This window comes from Ceratotherium simum, chromosome 32 (genome assembly GCF_057802395.1).
Source record: "Ceratotherium simum simum isolate JZ-2026a chromosome 32, ASM5780239v1, whole genome shotgun sequence".
NCBI lineage: Eukaryota > Metazoa > Chordata > Mammalia > Perissodactyla > Rhinocerotidae > Ceratotherium > Ceratotherium simum.
This window is the reverse complement of record NC_141931.1, coordinates 17,716,154-17,732,573: the sequence shown is the minus strand read 5'-3', so window position 1 is coordinate 17,732,573 and position 16,420 is coordinate 17,716,154. Positions and strand designations below refer to the sequence as shown.

Below are 16,420 nucleotides of genomic sequence, written 5' to 3'. Positions count from 1 at the left end.
ACAAGCACATGGAATTGTTTTGTTGTTCTTGTGTCTATTTTAGGTTGTGCTATTGCTATTTCAACTTCTCTTACTCTGGTGGCTATACTATGTTGTGGAGACGGGCATTACTTTCCCAGCTCTGCTCAAGGCTTAAGTGACCTTGGCAAGTCACTTAGTTTCTTTGTGACTTAGTTCCCCAATTTGTAAACTAAACTATATCGTAAGAATACCAATCAGGGTTATATCATAAAAATAAATGTCCAAATTCCCTCATTTTGTTAGAATCTTGTGGTAAGGAGTTTTACTAAATTGGAGGCCATAATTTGGGGATAGAGTTTTTTTTGTTATATATTTATTACCTATATACTCCAATGCAATTATACTCCACGTAGCGATGCTAATTCTTTACCATTATGTCATGAGAGCTGATAAGAGAGATGTGACATTTGTCTTATGGGCTTTTACTGTATATATACACATTATATATAACATATTATGTTAATATATATTATATCATAATGTTTAATTATAATATACATATATTATATGTATATAATATATGCATATATATTACATATACATGTATAATACTATTTATAAATATAAATATTATTTATAATATAAATACTATAAATATATAAATATTTTACAAATCATAAATATACTATATATTTGTATAAATATGTACATATATGTTTATATTATAAATAATAAAGCATATTATAAGAAATATAACTATTTTATAATACAAAATTATAATATAAATATACATTACAAATATAATATAAATATATAATTATATCATATTATACTATTCATAAATAGTATATTTTATTAAAATATATTTTTCCTTTCCTTATGGACAGGAGGAAACAGTGACTGCTCTAGTTATGTGCAATATTTATGCAGTAATAGAATATTACCAAATACACTATTCGGGACAAGGTACAATTTGGAATGCTGCTATTAGAAACAGGCAGTGTCAAACAAGAGGATGAAAGTGGAGAAAAAGAGCTCTGTCTACCCCAGAGAGAAAGAAAAAGAAAGTCAGTCATTTCTTGTAATGACTTGCCTCTCAGAAAGCTCACCGCCAGCACCTCTCTTCTTCCCTGGATATGTTGACTGATGGCCACAGGGGCGATGTGGGCTGATTAGGAAAACAGTGAATTTGGGAGACCATCCTATCTGGTTCAAAGCTCGGCTTTACCTCTTACAAACTCTCTGACGGCAGACAAATTACTCAATCTCTTAACTTTTTACTTCCTCCTTTGTAAGGTGGGATGATCCCTGTCTCCTGGGTAGTCGTGAGGATGAGATGAGATAATCCAGGTAAAGCCCCTGGTGTAGATGCTCCTTGACAGGTGGCCATTGTCATTACGCACTGGGACTTTATGACAAGCCTCCACTTGGGAGTGAGCAGAACGTAAAGCTACCACATCAAGCTAACAGATTTTTTCATACACCAGAACAAAGAGAAGAATACAGTCCCACAGCCCTAATAATGTTTTGTTTCTAAACAACTGATTTAAAACCAAATAATTTTTTAAATGTTTATTGTTAACCAGATATGGTTTGCTTTTATGCTCCCGAGAACACTAAATCAAAGCCGGGCCAATCTGAGTAAGGATACCGATTATAATAGAGATTCTATGGTTACAAATAATTTAACCCAAAATGTCCAGTTATCTGAGACAAAATTTTGGTTGCATTTTGAAGAGGGCTGGTGTAGCTTAAAGTTATGAAGAATAATTGCTTCCCAGCTCTTGTTCACTTGGATGTTTTTCAAAGTGTTATCTTCTAATTGACCATTAACTCACTTTATCACTTAGCCTGGTCTCAACAATACCATCTGGTTTTATTTTCCAGTGACAGCCCTCCTCTTCAAGACCAGGAGCAACAATCTGGTCATTCCGCGGGGCACACACTCTGATGTTGGAATATATTTTAATAAAAACCTTTCCTTTCTTTTTGCTGATCTGGAATTTTACTCCTATCTACTTGCTTTTGTAAGATTTTAGCAAACTAAGCATTTGTTGGTTTCTTTATGATATTCCCACATTCTCAGCTCAGCAAAAATAAACCCTTTTCAACAAAACCCACAAAGAATAAACTGCAGATAACCTTGTCTTTGGCATCATCTCCCAAGGGAAGTCCAATCACCAGTGAAAGTTACAAGGCTTAACAAGGACATAAACAAGCTTAGTCTACTTTTCTGCAAATGGGTTTACAATTTCAGCTCATCTCATTTTCAGACTCCATCAGAGGGAGTAAATGACATTAAGAGAACAGACAAACAACACTGCTTTCGAGTAATACCCCCATTATTGCCAAACGGAAAGTTATCTGAGCCGTGATTTATAAAATTATTCAAGTGATAATTCAACTACCTTATTGCACGTGTACTTTTAAAAGTAATGTGGTTTGGCAGCTTATACAGGCTGCTAAGAAGCATAGAGACATAAACACATCTATATTTAGTGTCATTAAATGTTTTTAAGTTCGTTCATTTACTGTTTAGCTACAGAATTTTAGAATGCTTCTCAAAGTCCAAACTTAGCACCCAAACTGTGCAACTGAAAAATAACTAGAAGTCAAAGTCTGAATTTGACATGTTATTATATTTTTCTCTATTTCTTGTGACCATATTTTCCATCTTTGGGGGCCCAGAGTCTCATCAGCTTTCTCTGTCTCCCTTCCCTTCCTTCTCTATCCCCTCTTAGAAGTAAACCCTGTTCAACTTCCTCAACTCTTTCCCACCTCTGCCACCTGTCTTCCTTTAGCATGTTTGAGAGAGATTTCCCAGAAGCTAAGGTAGCCGGTAAAAATCCAGAGACCAGACACACATGACCCAAATGTTGAGTCTGATCCTGTATTCCGAATTCTCTAAGGATGAAAATGATCCAATTTACTACCCTAAGTAATAGATGAACTATGTAAACCATGATTGCATTTTGAGAATGAGGTGAATCTAGATATAATATAACGTATACTATATCATATGTATTATATATAATATCATGTAATTATGAAGTAGGCATAAATTATCCACTTATTTTTTAATGCATTCATACAGCCAATTTAATGGAGTAACAGTTACATGCTAGGCCTCTGCAAAGCCTTAGAATTTAATTAGAATTTAGCTTTTGATTTCAGATTTAAGTTATAAAACGTACTTGAGCATTTGCTGGTTAGATTTCAGCGCAAAGGGAGTAGGAAAGTACAAGAAATCATTGCACCATGGAGTGGTCCTGCTGATAACAATGACCCCTGCCACCCCCTCCCCTACTTTAGAGATAGGGCTACGGAGCCCTGCAGAAATCCAGGACTTCAATACTACTCACCTTTCTCTTTGACATCTAAGGTACTTTACAGGAATTATCTGCTTAATCCCCATCACATTCTTAAAAGGCAGAAAGTAGTAATATTTCAAATGGATCTTTTTTAGTGGATAAAAATTGAACTCGGAAATATTATAGGACTTTCTAAAGCATCTCACCAGGCAAGGACGTAATGAAGCAATTGGGTCTCGGCCACCTCCTTCCTGGTCTACACCTCTTCCCATTTGGGCGTGATTCCACCTTTAGGGACCATGATACACTTTGTCCTTGTTAAACATGAGCTTTGGTATTTTTGCCTTTGTGTCATAGCAAATTCTGTGAGTCTCACCTCAATGCCACCTGACTCTCTCCCATATGGCAAATACCCAGCATGAAGGAAGTGGCCCTCATTTTCAGCACATGGGCCGTGGGCAACAGGAGGCTGAGAGCTTTAGTCATGTGTCCAGGGTCTAACAGCCTTAGGTGAAGTGAACCTCTGGTCACTGACTTCTCCTTGTCCCTGATATTGCCATCTTCTCCAAGGTGACGGCCTTGTCCTTCTAAGACATGTCATCCTCAAGGGGTCACTCTTCACTCTCTCCTTGGCAACTCACTGATCCCAATGCCTACAAACCTCATGCCCAATTGGGCCAAGTTCAGTTTTTGACCCTGACACTTTGCTCAAGTGTTATAGAACACATTACTTAAGAAAACAAATGAAATGACTATGGTACTACACAGTAAATAAATGTACTTTAAATCCCCAATCTAATCCTGTATCTAGAAGTTTGGTGTCTAATGCGATGAGCATGTCAAATGGAGGCTTTGGTGGTTTAAAAACACGTTTGCAAGTCCAAAATGCTTCCTCAGTGACACAGTCATAGCTGAAGTATACCCTGGCGGTAAAGGAGGGGCAGAAACTCCACCAGCAGAAGTTAATAGAATAAAGCGTCCTTATAAGTATCTATTTTGCACTATGGAGCATGCCCATTTCAGCCAAATCCACAGGATGGATGGCTTTTTAAACTTGATGGGATCACAGACACCATCGACAATCAGATGAAAGCTATGCACTCTCTCGAGAAAAATGCTCAGATCTGCAGATGATTCCAGGGCTTCACAGATCCCCAAGGCCCAGTCTGATCACTTTGCTGGTTATCACTCATTTGGGATCAATTATTCATGTAGTGCTGGAGAGCGTGGGGAAACCGGGGAGGCAGATTTACTTTGCAGATAGAGATCAGCTCCTGGGAAGTGCCCGCATTGCTTTCCCTTACGTTATATCCCACGCAGGTGAGCCTTTGACAGCAGAAGTTCTCACTACACATTTAGTAATTAGCAACAAACTAGAGGATATTTCCCCCAAATCTGTTCTGACCCATTAGCAATACAAACATAACAAATGCACAAGAAGTTTACCTAATAATCCCATAATTATATGAACCAGCTCTTTACTGACTTCTGAAAAATTAAAGCAGACGTATATAAAATATCACCAAGTGTGTAATCTAAACAGCAAATTTGCAAAACTCTGGTGTTTTAATCAAGATAACTAAACTGTGCTGTCGCAGATTAAATGGTCTCGTCTTCACAGCGATTATTTACTCTGAAGATACTGTCTTCCAGGTTGAACCGACAGCCTTGGAAACGAAAGTCCACACAGCTGCTCTTCACAGCAAACGCAGGGTAGTTTGAAGTGGATGAGATGGTGGTGCAAGTTGCACCCTGTGGGCCAAATCTAGGCTTTTTATCCAGATCTGTAACTAAAAGATTCTATAAACCCTAGAATTCAATCTATTCTTATTGTTCCTCCGCTTCCTCTCACCACAAACAACAGAAGACAAACAAAACTAAACTAAAACATTACGCAGAATGATCAGTAAACTTACATGGGTGGTCTCGAAAGCTTTATCACAGCATACAATACAAAATTACAACACAGGTTTTCAGTAAACAATTACCATTAAACATTACTCAAAATTACTTCTAACTATTTCCAAGTGGCCGATGGTGTTTATGCAGATGAAAAAAGAGGGGAAAGTCATCATCACGAAATGCAGCAGTAGAGTGATGCTGGCAAGTACTGCAATTCTATTTCTGCTCTCTGCACTTAAGCCTTCTGTCTAACTGTGACCAGACGAAAACAAGAATCGACTGAAAGTGTCCAATGCTTGTGGATGAACAGGCCCTCTGACAGTGTAAGACTTCCTTCTGTGCTGCGTTAGTTCAGTAAAATCACAATAAGTCCAAAAATGTCTTCTATGTGGCTCAGAAACACATAGTGATTTAATGAGGCGAAGGAACACGGGCTAACTTTGGAACTCATGCAGATAACAACTGTGTGAAGTGTTTTAAGACTATTTCAACGGTCATGAGAGAATACATTAAGGCAAAGAAAAACAACCTGAAAGCAGGTAGCAAGAGCAAATGCAAATATATGCCATTCGATTCTAAATTCTGTGCTACAGGCAAGAATACATGAGTTCTTTTGCGCAAAAAATCTCCAAAGGAAAATTAATTTTTCTTTCAAAATACCCTTCTGTGTTTTGTATGCCACTTCACTCAGGCAGTTCTATTAAGGCAATACTCTGTGTCTGCCCGTGAGATTGCTTCAAGTTATTGTTGATACAGCTAAGTAGGGTGGGTGGCAAAGTGATTTTCTGACACAATTTTTGTTATGATACCTGAGGTTTATTGTGAAGCCCTCAAAACACAAATGGCTAATTGCTTCCCTCAAGAAATGCACAAAAAAACAACATGCCAAATGCAAAGATGTTTAAGGGAAGTTCTGCTTTGTATCAGAGGGATGAAGGTTATCCACAGGGGTGAAGAGAAAGGAAGAGTTTGGACTGGGAGTCAGGATTCTTTTTTTTTTAAGAGCACTTTTTTTTTTTGCTGAGAAAGATTCTCCCTGAGCTAACATCTGTTGCCAATCTCCTCCTCACTTTTTTTTCCCTCCCCAAAGCCCCAGTACCTAGTTGTATATTCTAGTTATAAATCCTTCTGGTTCCTCTATGTGATCTGCCGCCACAGCAAGGCTACTAACAGACGAGTGGTGTGGCTCTGTGCCCGGCAACTGAACCCAGGGCTGCTGAAGCAGAGCATGCCAAACTTTAACCACTAGGTCATCAGGGCTGGCACTCAGGATTCCTTTGTGTGTGTGTGTGTGAGGAAGATCAGCACTGAGCTAACATCCGATGCCAATCCTCCTCTTTTTGCTGAGGAAGATTGGCCCTGGGCTAACATCCGTGCCCATCTTCCTCCACTTTATATGGGACGCCGCCACAGCATGGCTTGACAAGCGATGCATCAGTGTGCACCCGGGATCCGAACTGGCGAACCCCGGGCCGCCACAGTGGAGTGCGCACACTTAACCGCTTGCACCACTGGGCCGGCCCCGGAAGCCTTCTTTCTTGATCTGGCCCTTGCCTGCCTTTAGGCTCAACTTCCACCACCACTCCCATGGGTGAAAAAATGAAGCTCAGGTCTCATCTGAGATGGCTATGTAGACAGACTCTACCTTTGTATACTAGAGAGGTACATTTGTTGAGTGTTCTTTTAGAAAAGAAATAAAAATATATCATATGTAATTTTTAAAACCAAAACTTTATGTGACATATTCCTCTAAACTTAAATGAAAAGCAACTTCAGTCAGGTGAAAAAAATTAAACAAAACAGAAAATTAACAGTCATGAAAAACAGATTTACATTTCTAAAATTCTTACCCAGTGTCTGCTGGAAAGATACCTTCCAACCTCTTGCTGTTTGAAATGAGTTTGTCTTGAACACCAGGAGCATACTATTGTTGCTGCTCTTAACATTTGGTGGAAGTTTGGAACCACAGAATTTGCCAAGAAGAGAATCGCTGACGTTAGAACCATCATAAATTGCCAGGTAATCTTGGGAGCAGAAGGTGGAGGGAACCACATCAAAATCACTGAACCTGTGAAATGAACCTTGTTAATACTGATGTTCTCCATTTGGATTTCCATTAAATTGTACCTTTAGCTCTTGCAAAAAAAAATATAAGACAAAGACAAAAAGCAGAACATCCAAGCTTTACTTGACAGGAAATATTAGAAACAATATACTATTTTACTGATCAGTTTAAAAGTTTAGTCAAAATTTTTTGAGTGACTACAATATGTCAAAAAGTGTGATACGCACTGGGGATGTAAAGATGAGTAAGATACAGTCCTTAACTTCCAAAGTTTACAGTCAAGGATCTATTAAGTCTATTTGAGATTAAGTTTTGGCAAGTTGAACTGATATTTATTTATCATTTCAGCAACACTTAGTTTTCCAGTCTCATTAAATATATGGTGTTTACTCTGGTCTCTTGTTATTTTGTGCCTTGGGGTTGTTTGTTACCACTTATAAGCTATCCTAACAGGTACAACCCTAACTTTTCCTTCATGGCCTAACACAATATTTTAATCTAGGTCTTACACTTTATCATTTCAAGTAACTATTCTCTGAGTTCCCAAACAAGCAAGGCTTCCTACGTGGCTTATCTTGAGGATTTTATGATGAGTTTATTAAAGTTTATGTTTTTTAATGTTTAAATTATTTGATATCCTGTCCTCATTTTTGTAGGTTCTTCTCTCTCAGTATTTTTTTGCTAGCAGCTGTAATAAACAACATACAATACAGAATAATTTGAAAATAGATATCTAACATTAAAATACTTCCTTTTAAGAGCCTTAAGAAAAAAAGGATCGGCATGACATGAATCCACAAAAAAATGATAAAGATATGAGTTTCCAAGACTACTCAAAGCTGTTTTGGTTTTTTATTTTACATCATTTTCCCAGGAGAGCACAGAACATATCTGGAAAGTCCCATTGACAGAAAACCTTATGAGGCTCATCTCAAAATGAGCACAACTTGAGAGCCTCGGTAGAAGGATTTATGTTTTACTAATGTCTACAATTTCTGCAGCACCTAGAATAGTATCTGTTTCATAGAATGTACGTTCTCAGAAAGAGTATAATAAATAATTTTCCAAACAAGCTGATGCCAACTTTGACTATGGTGAACCCTGGGGCCCAGGCAAGAAACAGAAAGAAAAAAAATAAACACACAGACACACACACACACACAGAGACACACATATATATCAAGTATAATCCCACACATGTAAGCAAATATTATGCTACAATGGTAAATTACAGGAACCACCTCTTATGCTTCTATTCTGGGCAGGTGATCCCTTCACAGGCCTCGTGCTCCTGGCTATCTGGCAGTCGTTGTTTATTCTTTTGTTCTTAGGATTTAAGGGACTTTTTGGCTCTGGGGCACCTGTTTCCTTACAAATAGTCCCAGGTAGGATACGCAGTTTTCCTCAAGGTCCAGTCTACAGACCACTTACTATCTGATACAGCAATCAAATCAGGCTTGATGAGACCTGACTCAGAGTGTGAGGACCCATTTGATATATGAGGCCCCTGAAGGTAAACTGCAGAGAGTTTATGATTTTTAGGGCAGAAAGTGATCACAGACATATTGGAGGGAGGAAGGGAGGAGTGCTCCTAGCCTATCAAGCATCTATAAAAAATTCCGTATTGCCATGAACTCTGCCAACTTTCAGAGTTTTCCAGACATGCTGCATATCACTGAAACACAAGAGCTAGAAATTTGTCATCTTAGATGAAAGCAATTTTGAACTTTATCCCCCTGGAAAACTGGAGGTAGCATTCTCTCAATCAGTCTTGTTGGGAGTAAGTAGGCTTAGGGGAGAATTTAACTGATGAGGTAAAATATCTCATATAGTACCACTTTAGAGGTATTTTGATATACAAATAAAAATGAATTTCTTAAGTAGTTAGAAAATCTACCCTTTGAGAGATAGCATAGGGAAATATTAAGAACATAGTTTTGGGAGGAAATCTGATATAGATTCAGATTATGACTCTTCATTTAATAGTGCATCATTTTGGGAAAATTATTTGACCGTTTTGAGCCTCAGTTTTCTCGTCAGTAAAATGAGATTAATAATATATACCTCATGTGACTGTTTTAAGAATTAACTAAGAGAATTATGGAAAGTGTTCATTAAAGTTCCTTGTGTATAATAAGTGCCCAGCAAATGGAAATTGTTTTCTCATGCCCTCCCCACATCCTTTGATTTCAAGATAGGCTTATAACTTTACACCCCTTTATATGATGCTCCTTTGAAACTGCTGGAAAATTCTAACAATGGCTTTAATTGGTGGAGTTCCTCTGTTTCCCCCTTAATCACTACTGGCTTGCGTGGAGGGTAGAAGGCCCATTTCCCAGGTTTATTCTACCATACAAGAACCTCACTCTCCCTTCCTCTAGATTTCCTTATATACTTCTGATGAGAACCAATGCTCTCCACCATTAAAGGAATATCTTCGCTGCAAATAGAGTTGAAGGGATTTTCTTAGGAAGGTAAATACATCTCACGTACTTGAGCTGAACCACTCTGTCATCTCTAACGGTGATGGTATACAGACAGTACATATTGTCAGGGTAGTCTGAGTATGAGTAGGCAGGGCTCCTGATGATCCCCGTGGAGACGTTGAACACACCACCACAGGCTGCAACAGAGGACAGGGGAACATGCAGAGAACAGTGATTACTCAGAGATGAGGAAAAATAACGTTGAGATATTCTTTAGTCTTGTCCCTTTTTCCCTAAGAGAGATGATAACTATTTGTCTTAAAGCAACTTAAACCTCCCTTCATGGTGTTTACAAATAATTCTGAGTTTTCCATTGAGGTAGGGGGAAGAGACACTAAGAGAGTAGAAGCAGGGAGGAATATTTTAAGGCATAGCTTGGAATGGAATAAGTCTGAGTGAAATTAATGGCCAGAGAGAAAATAACGAGAAAGAACATTTCATGTGTTGGGTGTAACTGTCTTTTCTCTATATTTAATGGACAGATTCAGAGGGATTACAGTGATAACCGGAGGTTTAGAAAAGGCATGCAGAATCCAAGGTACGTCGTGGAATATGAACCCAGGAAGGACTGCAATCTAGAAATCTTAATATAGATTCGAGTCTCCTCTATCAAAGAAACACTATTATAGGGTGAAGTACTAGAAACTGTGTTTGGAACATTCAAGTTCAGTTCCCTCTGTGGACTCAAATGCATAACTCTTGGGTCCTATGTATTTCTATTTAGTTATGAGACTGGTAAGGACTATACTTGCCTGAATTTGTATTCTTTGTCCTCAACAAGCATGAGGAGGGAGGCCCACTCTCTACCCTGACTCCAGCAATCCATAGTCCAGAGCCCTTAGTTACACCCATTAGTCAATAAAACAACAGCCAAAAAAAGACAATAAAATCCATTATAAAAAATATAAAATTATTGTTGTTTGCTTGGCCTTACATATAAGGAGGATCAGATTCTGCCACCTAATGATGGAAAATGCCCTACTCTCATGGCAGTGAGAAAGGTTTGTATTTATTTTACTTTGCAATTCTAAAATGATATTGGGGTTAGTATATTTTGATGATATTTCTATGGTTTATATACTATTTATGGACATATTCCATTTAGATCTCTTAGAAATGATAAACAAATTGTGGCTGCCATTTAAGATTATTAAGTTATTTATTTATCTGTTTGTTTGTTTGTCTATTTTGCCTCCGCTGAGCCCACATTGCAGGGAAAGCTGTTCTCTGTAAGCCCATAAATATTCACGTGCTCAGACCCCTGGGTACATCTGTACTGAATTCAGTGTTAGATTTGTGTAGCCTTATTCTATTTCATCTTGTACACAATTATGTGGTCTCTGAAAGCGTATCAGTGCCTAAATAACTCTCAAATTTGTACATTGTCAGGATTTGAAATCTTAATGTCAACAACACTCTTTAAATGAGACTCTCGTAGTATATATATTGAACTTTGCACACAGTGTTTTAGGAAAATGAGGGATTAAAGAGCAAAAGAATATCAGGCAGGGATGTAACTCTCCAAAACACCAGTTGTACTAAAAGAATAAAACACACTAATCCTTCCCTTTATTCAGCAGGACAACTAGGGGAAGGAATGTTCATTGCTCAGTTCTATTCTGTTTGTGCCAACAGGTCGTGTGCGAAGCCACACACAACCATACTCCACAAATGGGGGGTCAGGACTCAGGTAGCAGTGAACGCATCATGAATGTGAACGAATGTGAAGGCCTTTTTCATGAGTAAATAAACATTTTCAGTCTTCTCTGAGGATGGGAACAGTAATTTATTTGAAAGATGATTATTCAACTTTCTACATTTAGCAACGGGTTTGGTCAAATAAAGACAAAACAAAACAAAGATTTTGCAAGGTTTGTGTGTCCATTTCACTGAAGCTGGGATGGACGATGTGGGAAAAATGCTGTCAGCAAACTAACCAACCAAGTCCATTGCAGGAGAGGAAAAGACTATTCAAAATAGGAAAACATAGTCTTATGACTTTCAAATGAAATAGATCAAATTGTCTACAAAGAATGAAAAGATCCCGGTAGCTAGAAAGGTTTTTGCCCAGCCTGTGTGACTTGTCTTCTTGCTTTGCCTTCGATATGGAGAAATTGCAAATTATAACATAGTTGAATACATCAATCTTTGCTTTTCCTTTAAGCCTGGTGCTTTTTGCATATTCTTAAAAAAAATCCTTTCCTACCAGAAGATCATAAAGATACTCTCTTACATTTTTTTCTAAATTGATAAAATATGGCTTTTCACATTAGCAAAGTGACTTGGGGAAATGACAGAGGCACCTGGATAGTGCAGGCCAAAAAGGCACCTTTGTGTAATGTACAAACAAACCAAAGATAGCAGAAATGTTCGTTTTAACTTTAATCATCAAAATAAATCTTAATCCTCCACTTGACTGTCAAAGAGTAGTTCTAGCCATAGTTCACGAAAAAGAGCCTTCCCACTTTTTTCAAAAGAAAAATGTCTATGTAGTTTTGGACCATGTACCTAATTGATAATTTTTTCCCTTGAAGTCTCTGAATCTTCGAGTTGGTGATGTATGAATCACAATTAAAACTCCTTATGGAAACTGCTCAAGAAAAGAAAGAAAATTCCAAACTACGTCATTATGGCGACTCACGGGTTATCCTGTAGGAAAACTTGAATCCAAAGTCCGTGGTGTGCGCGTTAGAGTAGAAGTTAAGCAGCAGTGGACCAGAGACGGAGACAGGAGACAGGATCTCATCGCCACACACGGTGGCGAAAGGGGTAGAAGCCACGCTGGAACCCCTGATAACGTGCACGCCGTCACTGACACAGCTTCCCGCGGCGGCTGAGCGAGCTGGACGAAGCAGGGAACAACCAGCATTACAATCAGAAGCAACACAAACAATCGATGCTGTAAACATTCAAACAAAATGTGATGCAGATTCACGCAATTTACATAGAAACTAAAATGAGAATCCAGAGCTATTTTGGTACGTTGCTATTAACTTGGTTTCCTGATGAGATGATGTTTACCCTGGTTACAAAGCAAGCACAGTACGAGAAAACAGACAGAACTTCACAATAGATAAATCCCATTTTGAAACAATCTAGAATTTTCTTCCTTTATAAAATGGCTTCTTTCATTCAGTGATTATAAACTGGGGACAATTTTGCCTCCCGGGGACATTTGGCAATATCTAAAGACATTTTTTGCTGTCATGCTGCGGTGTGCTACTGGCACAGAGTGGGTAGAGGCCAGGGATGCTGCTAAACATGTTGCAAAGCTCAAGGCAGCCGCGCACCCCCTGCCTTCTCGTCACAACAAAAATTACCCGGCCCAAAATGTCAACATTGGTGCTACTGAGAAACCCTGCTTTAACTTGAAGCTTATATTCAAATAAAGGACTCCTATCATGGAGAGAGAATTAGAAATCCCTTAATGTTCGTTGGACAACCATTACAAATGTTCACACAAACAATATTAGCTTAAGAGTTTAGTGATATATATACTCCAACCCATTACAAAGAGAAATACAAGGTAGAATAAACAAAAAATTAAAAAGACTTTCATTACTACAACTTATCCTGTCATTTTTTTTTTGTGAGGAAGATTAGCCCTGAGCTAACATCCATGCTAATCCTCCTCTTTTTGCTGAGGAAGACCGGCTCTGAGCTAACATCTATTGCCAATCCTCCTCCTTTTTTTTCCCCAAAGTCCCATTTGATAGTTGTATGTCATAGTTGCACATCCTTCTAGTTGCTGTATGTGGGACGTGGCCTCAGCATGGCCTGAGATTGGTGCGTCGGTGCGCGCCAGGGATCCGAACCCGGGCCGCCGGTAGCGGAGCGCACGCACTTAACCGCTAAGCCAGGGGGCTGGCCCCTTATCCTGTCATTTTTACAGGTGAATTATACCGTTAGAACATTAATTGGGATCATACTGAGCACGATCTTTCATAACCTAATTTTTATTAACATAAAATAACATCACGCATTTTTATGTGATTAAGTATTCTTTTAAAACATTGAATTTAATGCACATATCAAATTCTAACATATGGATGCACCATATGTTCAACTAATCCTCTATTGCTTGAAAATTCTCTCTTTTCCACCTTTTTGTGATTAAAAACACTGTCGAAACAAACATTCTTGTAGATGAATATTTGCAGAAGTTTCTCATTATTTCATCAGAATAAATTTTTAGAAGTTGAGTTACTAGTACTAAGGTAAGATTCTTTTCTAGGTTTATCAAATGGCCCTTTGGAAAGGTGCGGCCAGTTCACAGTCCCACAGCACTTTAGGTATCTGCCATTTTCTGCAATTCTACATTTTCATCCCCCCGTAGAGAAACCTTGTACCCATTAACCACCACTCCCCATTTCCCCTCCCACCCTACTGCTCCTCCAGCCCTAGGCAACCACTAACCTCCTTTCAGTCCCTATGGATTTGTCTATTCTGGACGTTGCACATAAACAGAATCATATAATATGTGGCCTTTTGCAACTGGCTCCTTTTCCTTAACATAATGTTTTTGAGGTTCATCCATGTTGTAGCATGCATCAGTACTTCATTCCTTCCAAGGCTGGATAGTATTCCATTGTATGGATAGACCACTTTGTTTATTCATTCAGCAGTAGATGGACATTCAGTTTGTTTCTACCTTTTGCGTACTATGAATAATGCTGCTCTGAACATTCATGTGCATGGTTTTGTGTGGACATGGGTTTTCAGTTCTCTTGGGTACACAAGTAGAGTGGAATTGCTGATTCATAGGGTAACTCTACATTTAACATTCTGAGGACCTATCAGACAGTTTTTCAAAGAGGCTGCACCATTTTACCACCCCACCAGCAATGCAGGAGGGTTCTAATTTCCCACACCCTCACCAACTCTTGTCAATTTTTTTTTTTTTTGGTGAGAAAGATTAGACCTGAGCTAACATCTGTTGCCAATTCTCCTCTTTTTGCTGGGGAATATTGGTCCTGTGCTAACATCTGCGCCCATCTTCCTCCACTTTATATATGGGACACCTTCCACAGCATGGCGTGATAAGTGGTGCGTAGGTCTGCGCCTGTGTCTGAACCTGTGAACCCTGGGTCACAAAGCAGAGCATGTGAACTTAACGTCTACGCCTCTGGGCCGGTCCCTGTCTGTCTTTTTTATTTAGCCATCCTCACGGGTATGAAGCAGTAGCTCACTGTAGGGTTAATTTGCATTTCCCCATAACTAATGACGCTGAGCATATTTTTATGTGCTTATTGCCCATTTGTGTATCTGTTTTGAAGAAAGTTCTCTTCGGTTCATTTGCGATTTTAAAATTGGGTTATATGTCTTTTATTGTTGAGTTGTAAGAGTTCTTTTACATTCTGGATACTAGCATGGTCATAAGTTTTATTTCTCTTGGGTAAATACCTAGAAGTAGAATTGCTGGGTCACAAATTAGGTGTGTATTTAATTCTATAAGAAACTGCCAATCGATTCTCCCAAGTGGTTATATCAGTATACTTTCTCATCAGGAATGTATGAAACTTCCAGCTGCTCTGCGCTTGCCAACATTTGGTATTGTCGGTCTTTTTAATTTTAGCCATTCTGGTGTATGTGAAATAGTACCTCATCGTGATATTTAATTTACATTGCTCTGATGAGTAATGAGGAATACTTTTCATTTTCTCATTGACAAAAATAACAAAAAACATTTTTATTTCATATGGATGCTAAGTTGAACATATATCTAACACATATATCCTGCACACACACACACACACGCACGCACACACACACATGAACTTTACCCACTTACAAATGCCCCCTTGGAACTGACCAAAACTACATTACAATACTTGATATGAGTACATACTATGAGACAGTGGACTCTGAAATCAGACTGCCTGTTTGTTGATAGAAAACTCTTGTAAATTAAAGAAATTATAATAATATTTACTTTATAATTTCAAGTCTCCTGGCCATAGATCTTGGTTCAAGGGTAGGCATGTGACCTAAGCCAATCCAATCAGGGTAAATTTCAAGACCCTTGTTTGGAATCTGGAATAGATAATTGCCTGCTGGTAAATATAACCAACTCTCTGAGGGTAAGACAGAAGCCTGGATTTGTAGAATTTGCCAATTTCCATGGTATAAATACTCCCGCTATAGCCTATTCCAAGCTACCAACGTGAGGTCATTAAATGCAGAATTTGAAACATAGGTGCACGATTGACTCTTGCAAGATGGTACCAGCCAACGACACCATACCACCGGATAGACGCCCTCTCTCTCCCCGGATGTGCAAGAGGGGCACACGGCCCCCACGGTGAGGGCAGAGACCCCACAGCCAGGAGAAGAGCCAGCCTTAGGGTGAGGCTCACACTGGAGTAGCACAGACTGAGAACAGAAAAAGTAAAATATTTGATGACATAATTAAAATGCTAGATTCAGTAGATTTGAGACATATCCAACTTTGAGGTCTTCCAAAAGTAAAGCCAATAAATTGTCCTTTTATATTTAAATCAGGTTGAATTAGGTTTTCTGTTAATTGTGCCATAAAAATTCCTAATTGATATAGTATGGATTATCCTAATCATAATCATTGTTATTATTTTTTATAGAACCCCACCATCTTGAGCCCTGTTGATAGACTGATTGAAGGATGTCAGACCCCACAATCTAGGCCAATCAGATGTGTTCGAAGTGTAACTGAGTGAGAG

At 38.6% G+C, this 16,420-nt stretch overlaps 1 protein-coding gene across 1 annotated transcript in view; it reads right to left on the bottom strand.

Annotated features, from left to right (window-relative positions):
• The window catches only part of CUBN (cubilin), a 256,070-nt gene that overhangs the window by 32,471 nt on the left and 207,179 nt on the right, over positions 1-16,420 (bottom strand). The window contains exons 57-59 of the mRNA XM_087420786.1: positions 12,367-12,567; positions 9,733-9,862; positions 7,025-7,242 (exon numbers count right to left, since the gene is read on the bottom strand). Coding sequence (XP_087276912.1) covers positions 7,025-7,242; positions 9,733-9,862; positions 12,367-12,567 — 549 coding nt within the window. The remainder of the gene's footprint in view (positions 1-7,024; positions 7,243-9,732; positions 9,863-12,366; positions 12,568-16,420) is intronic.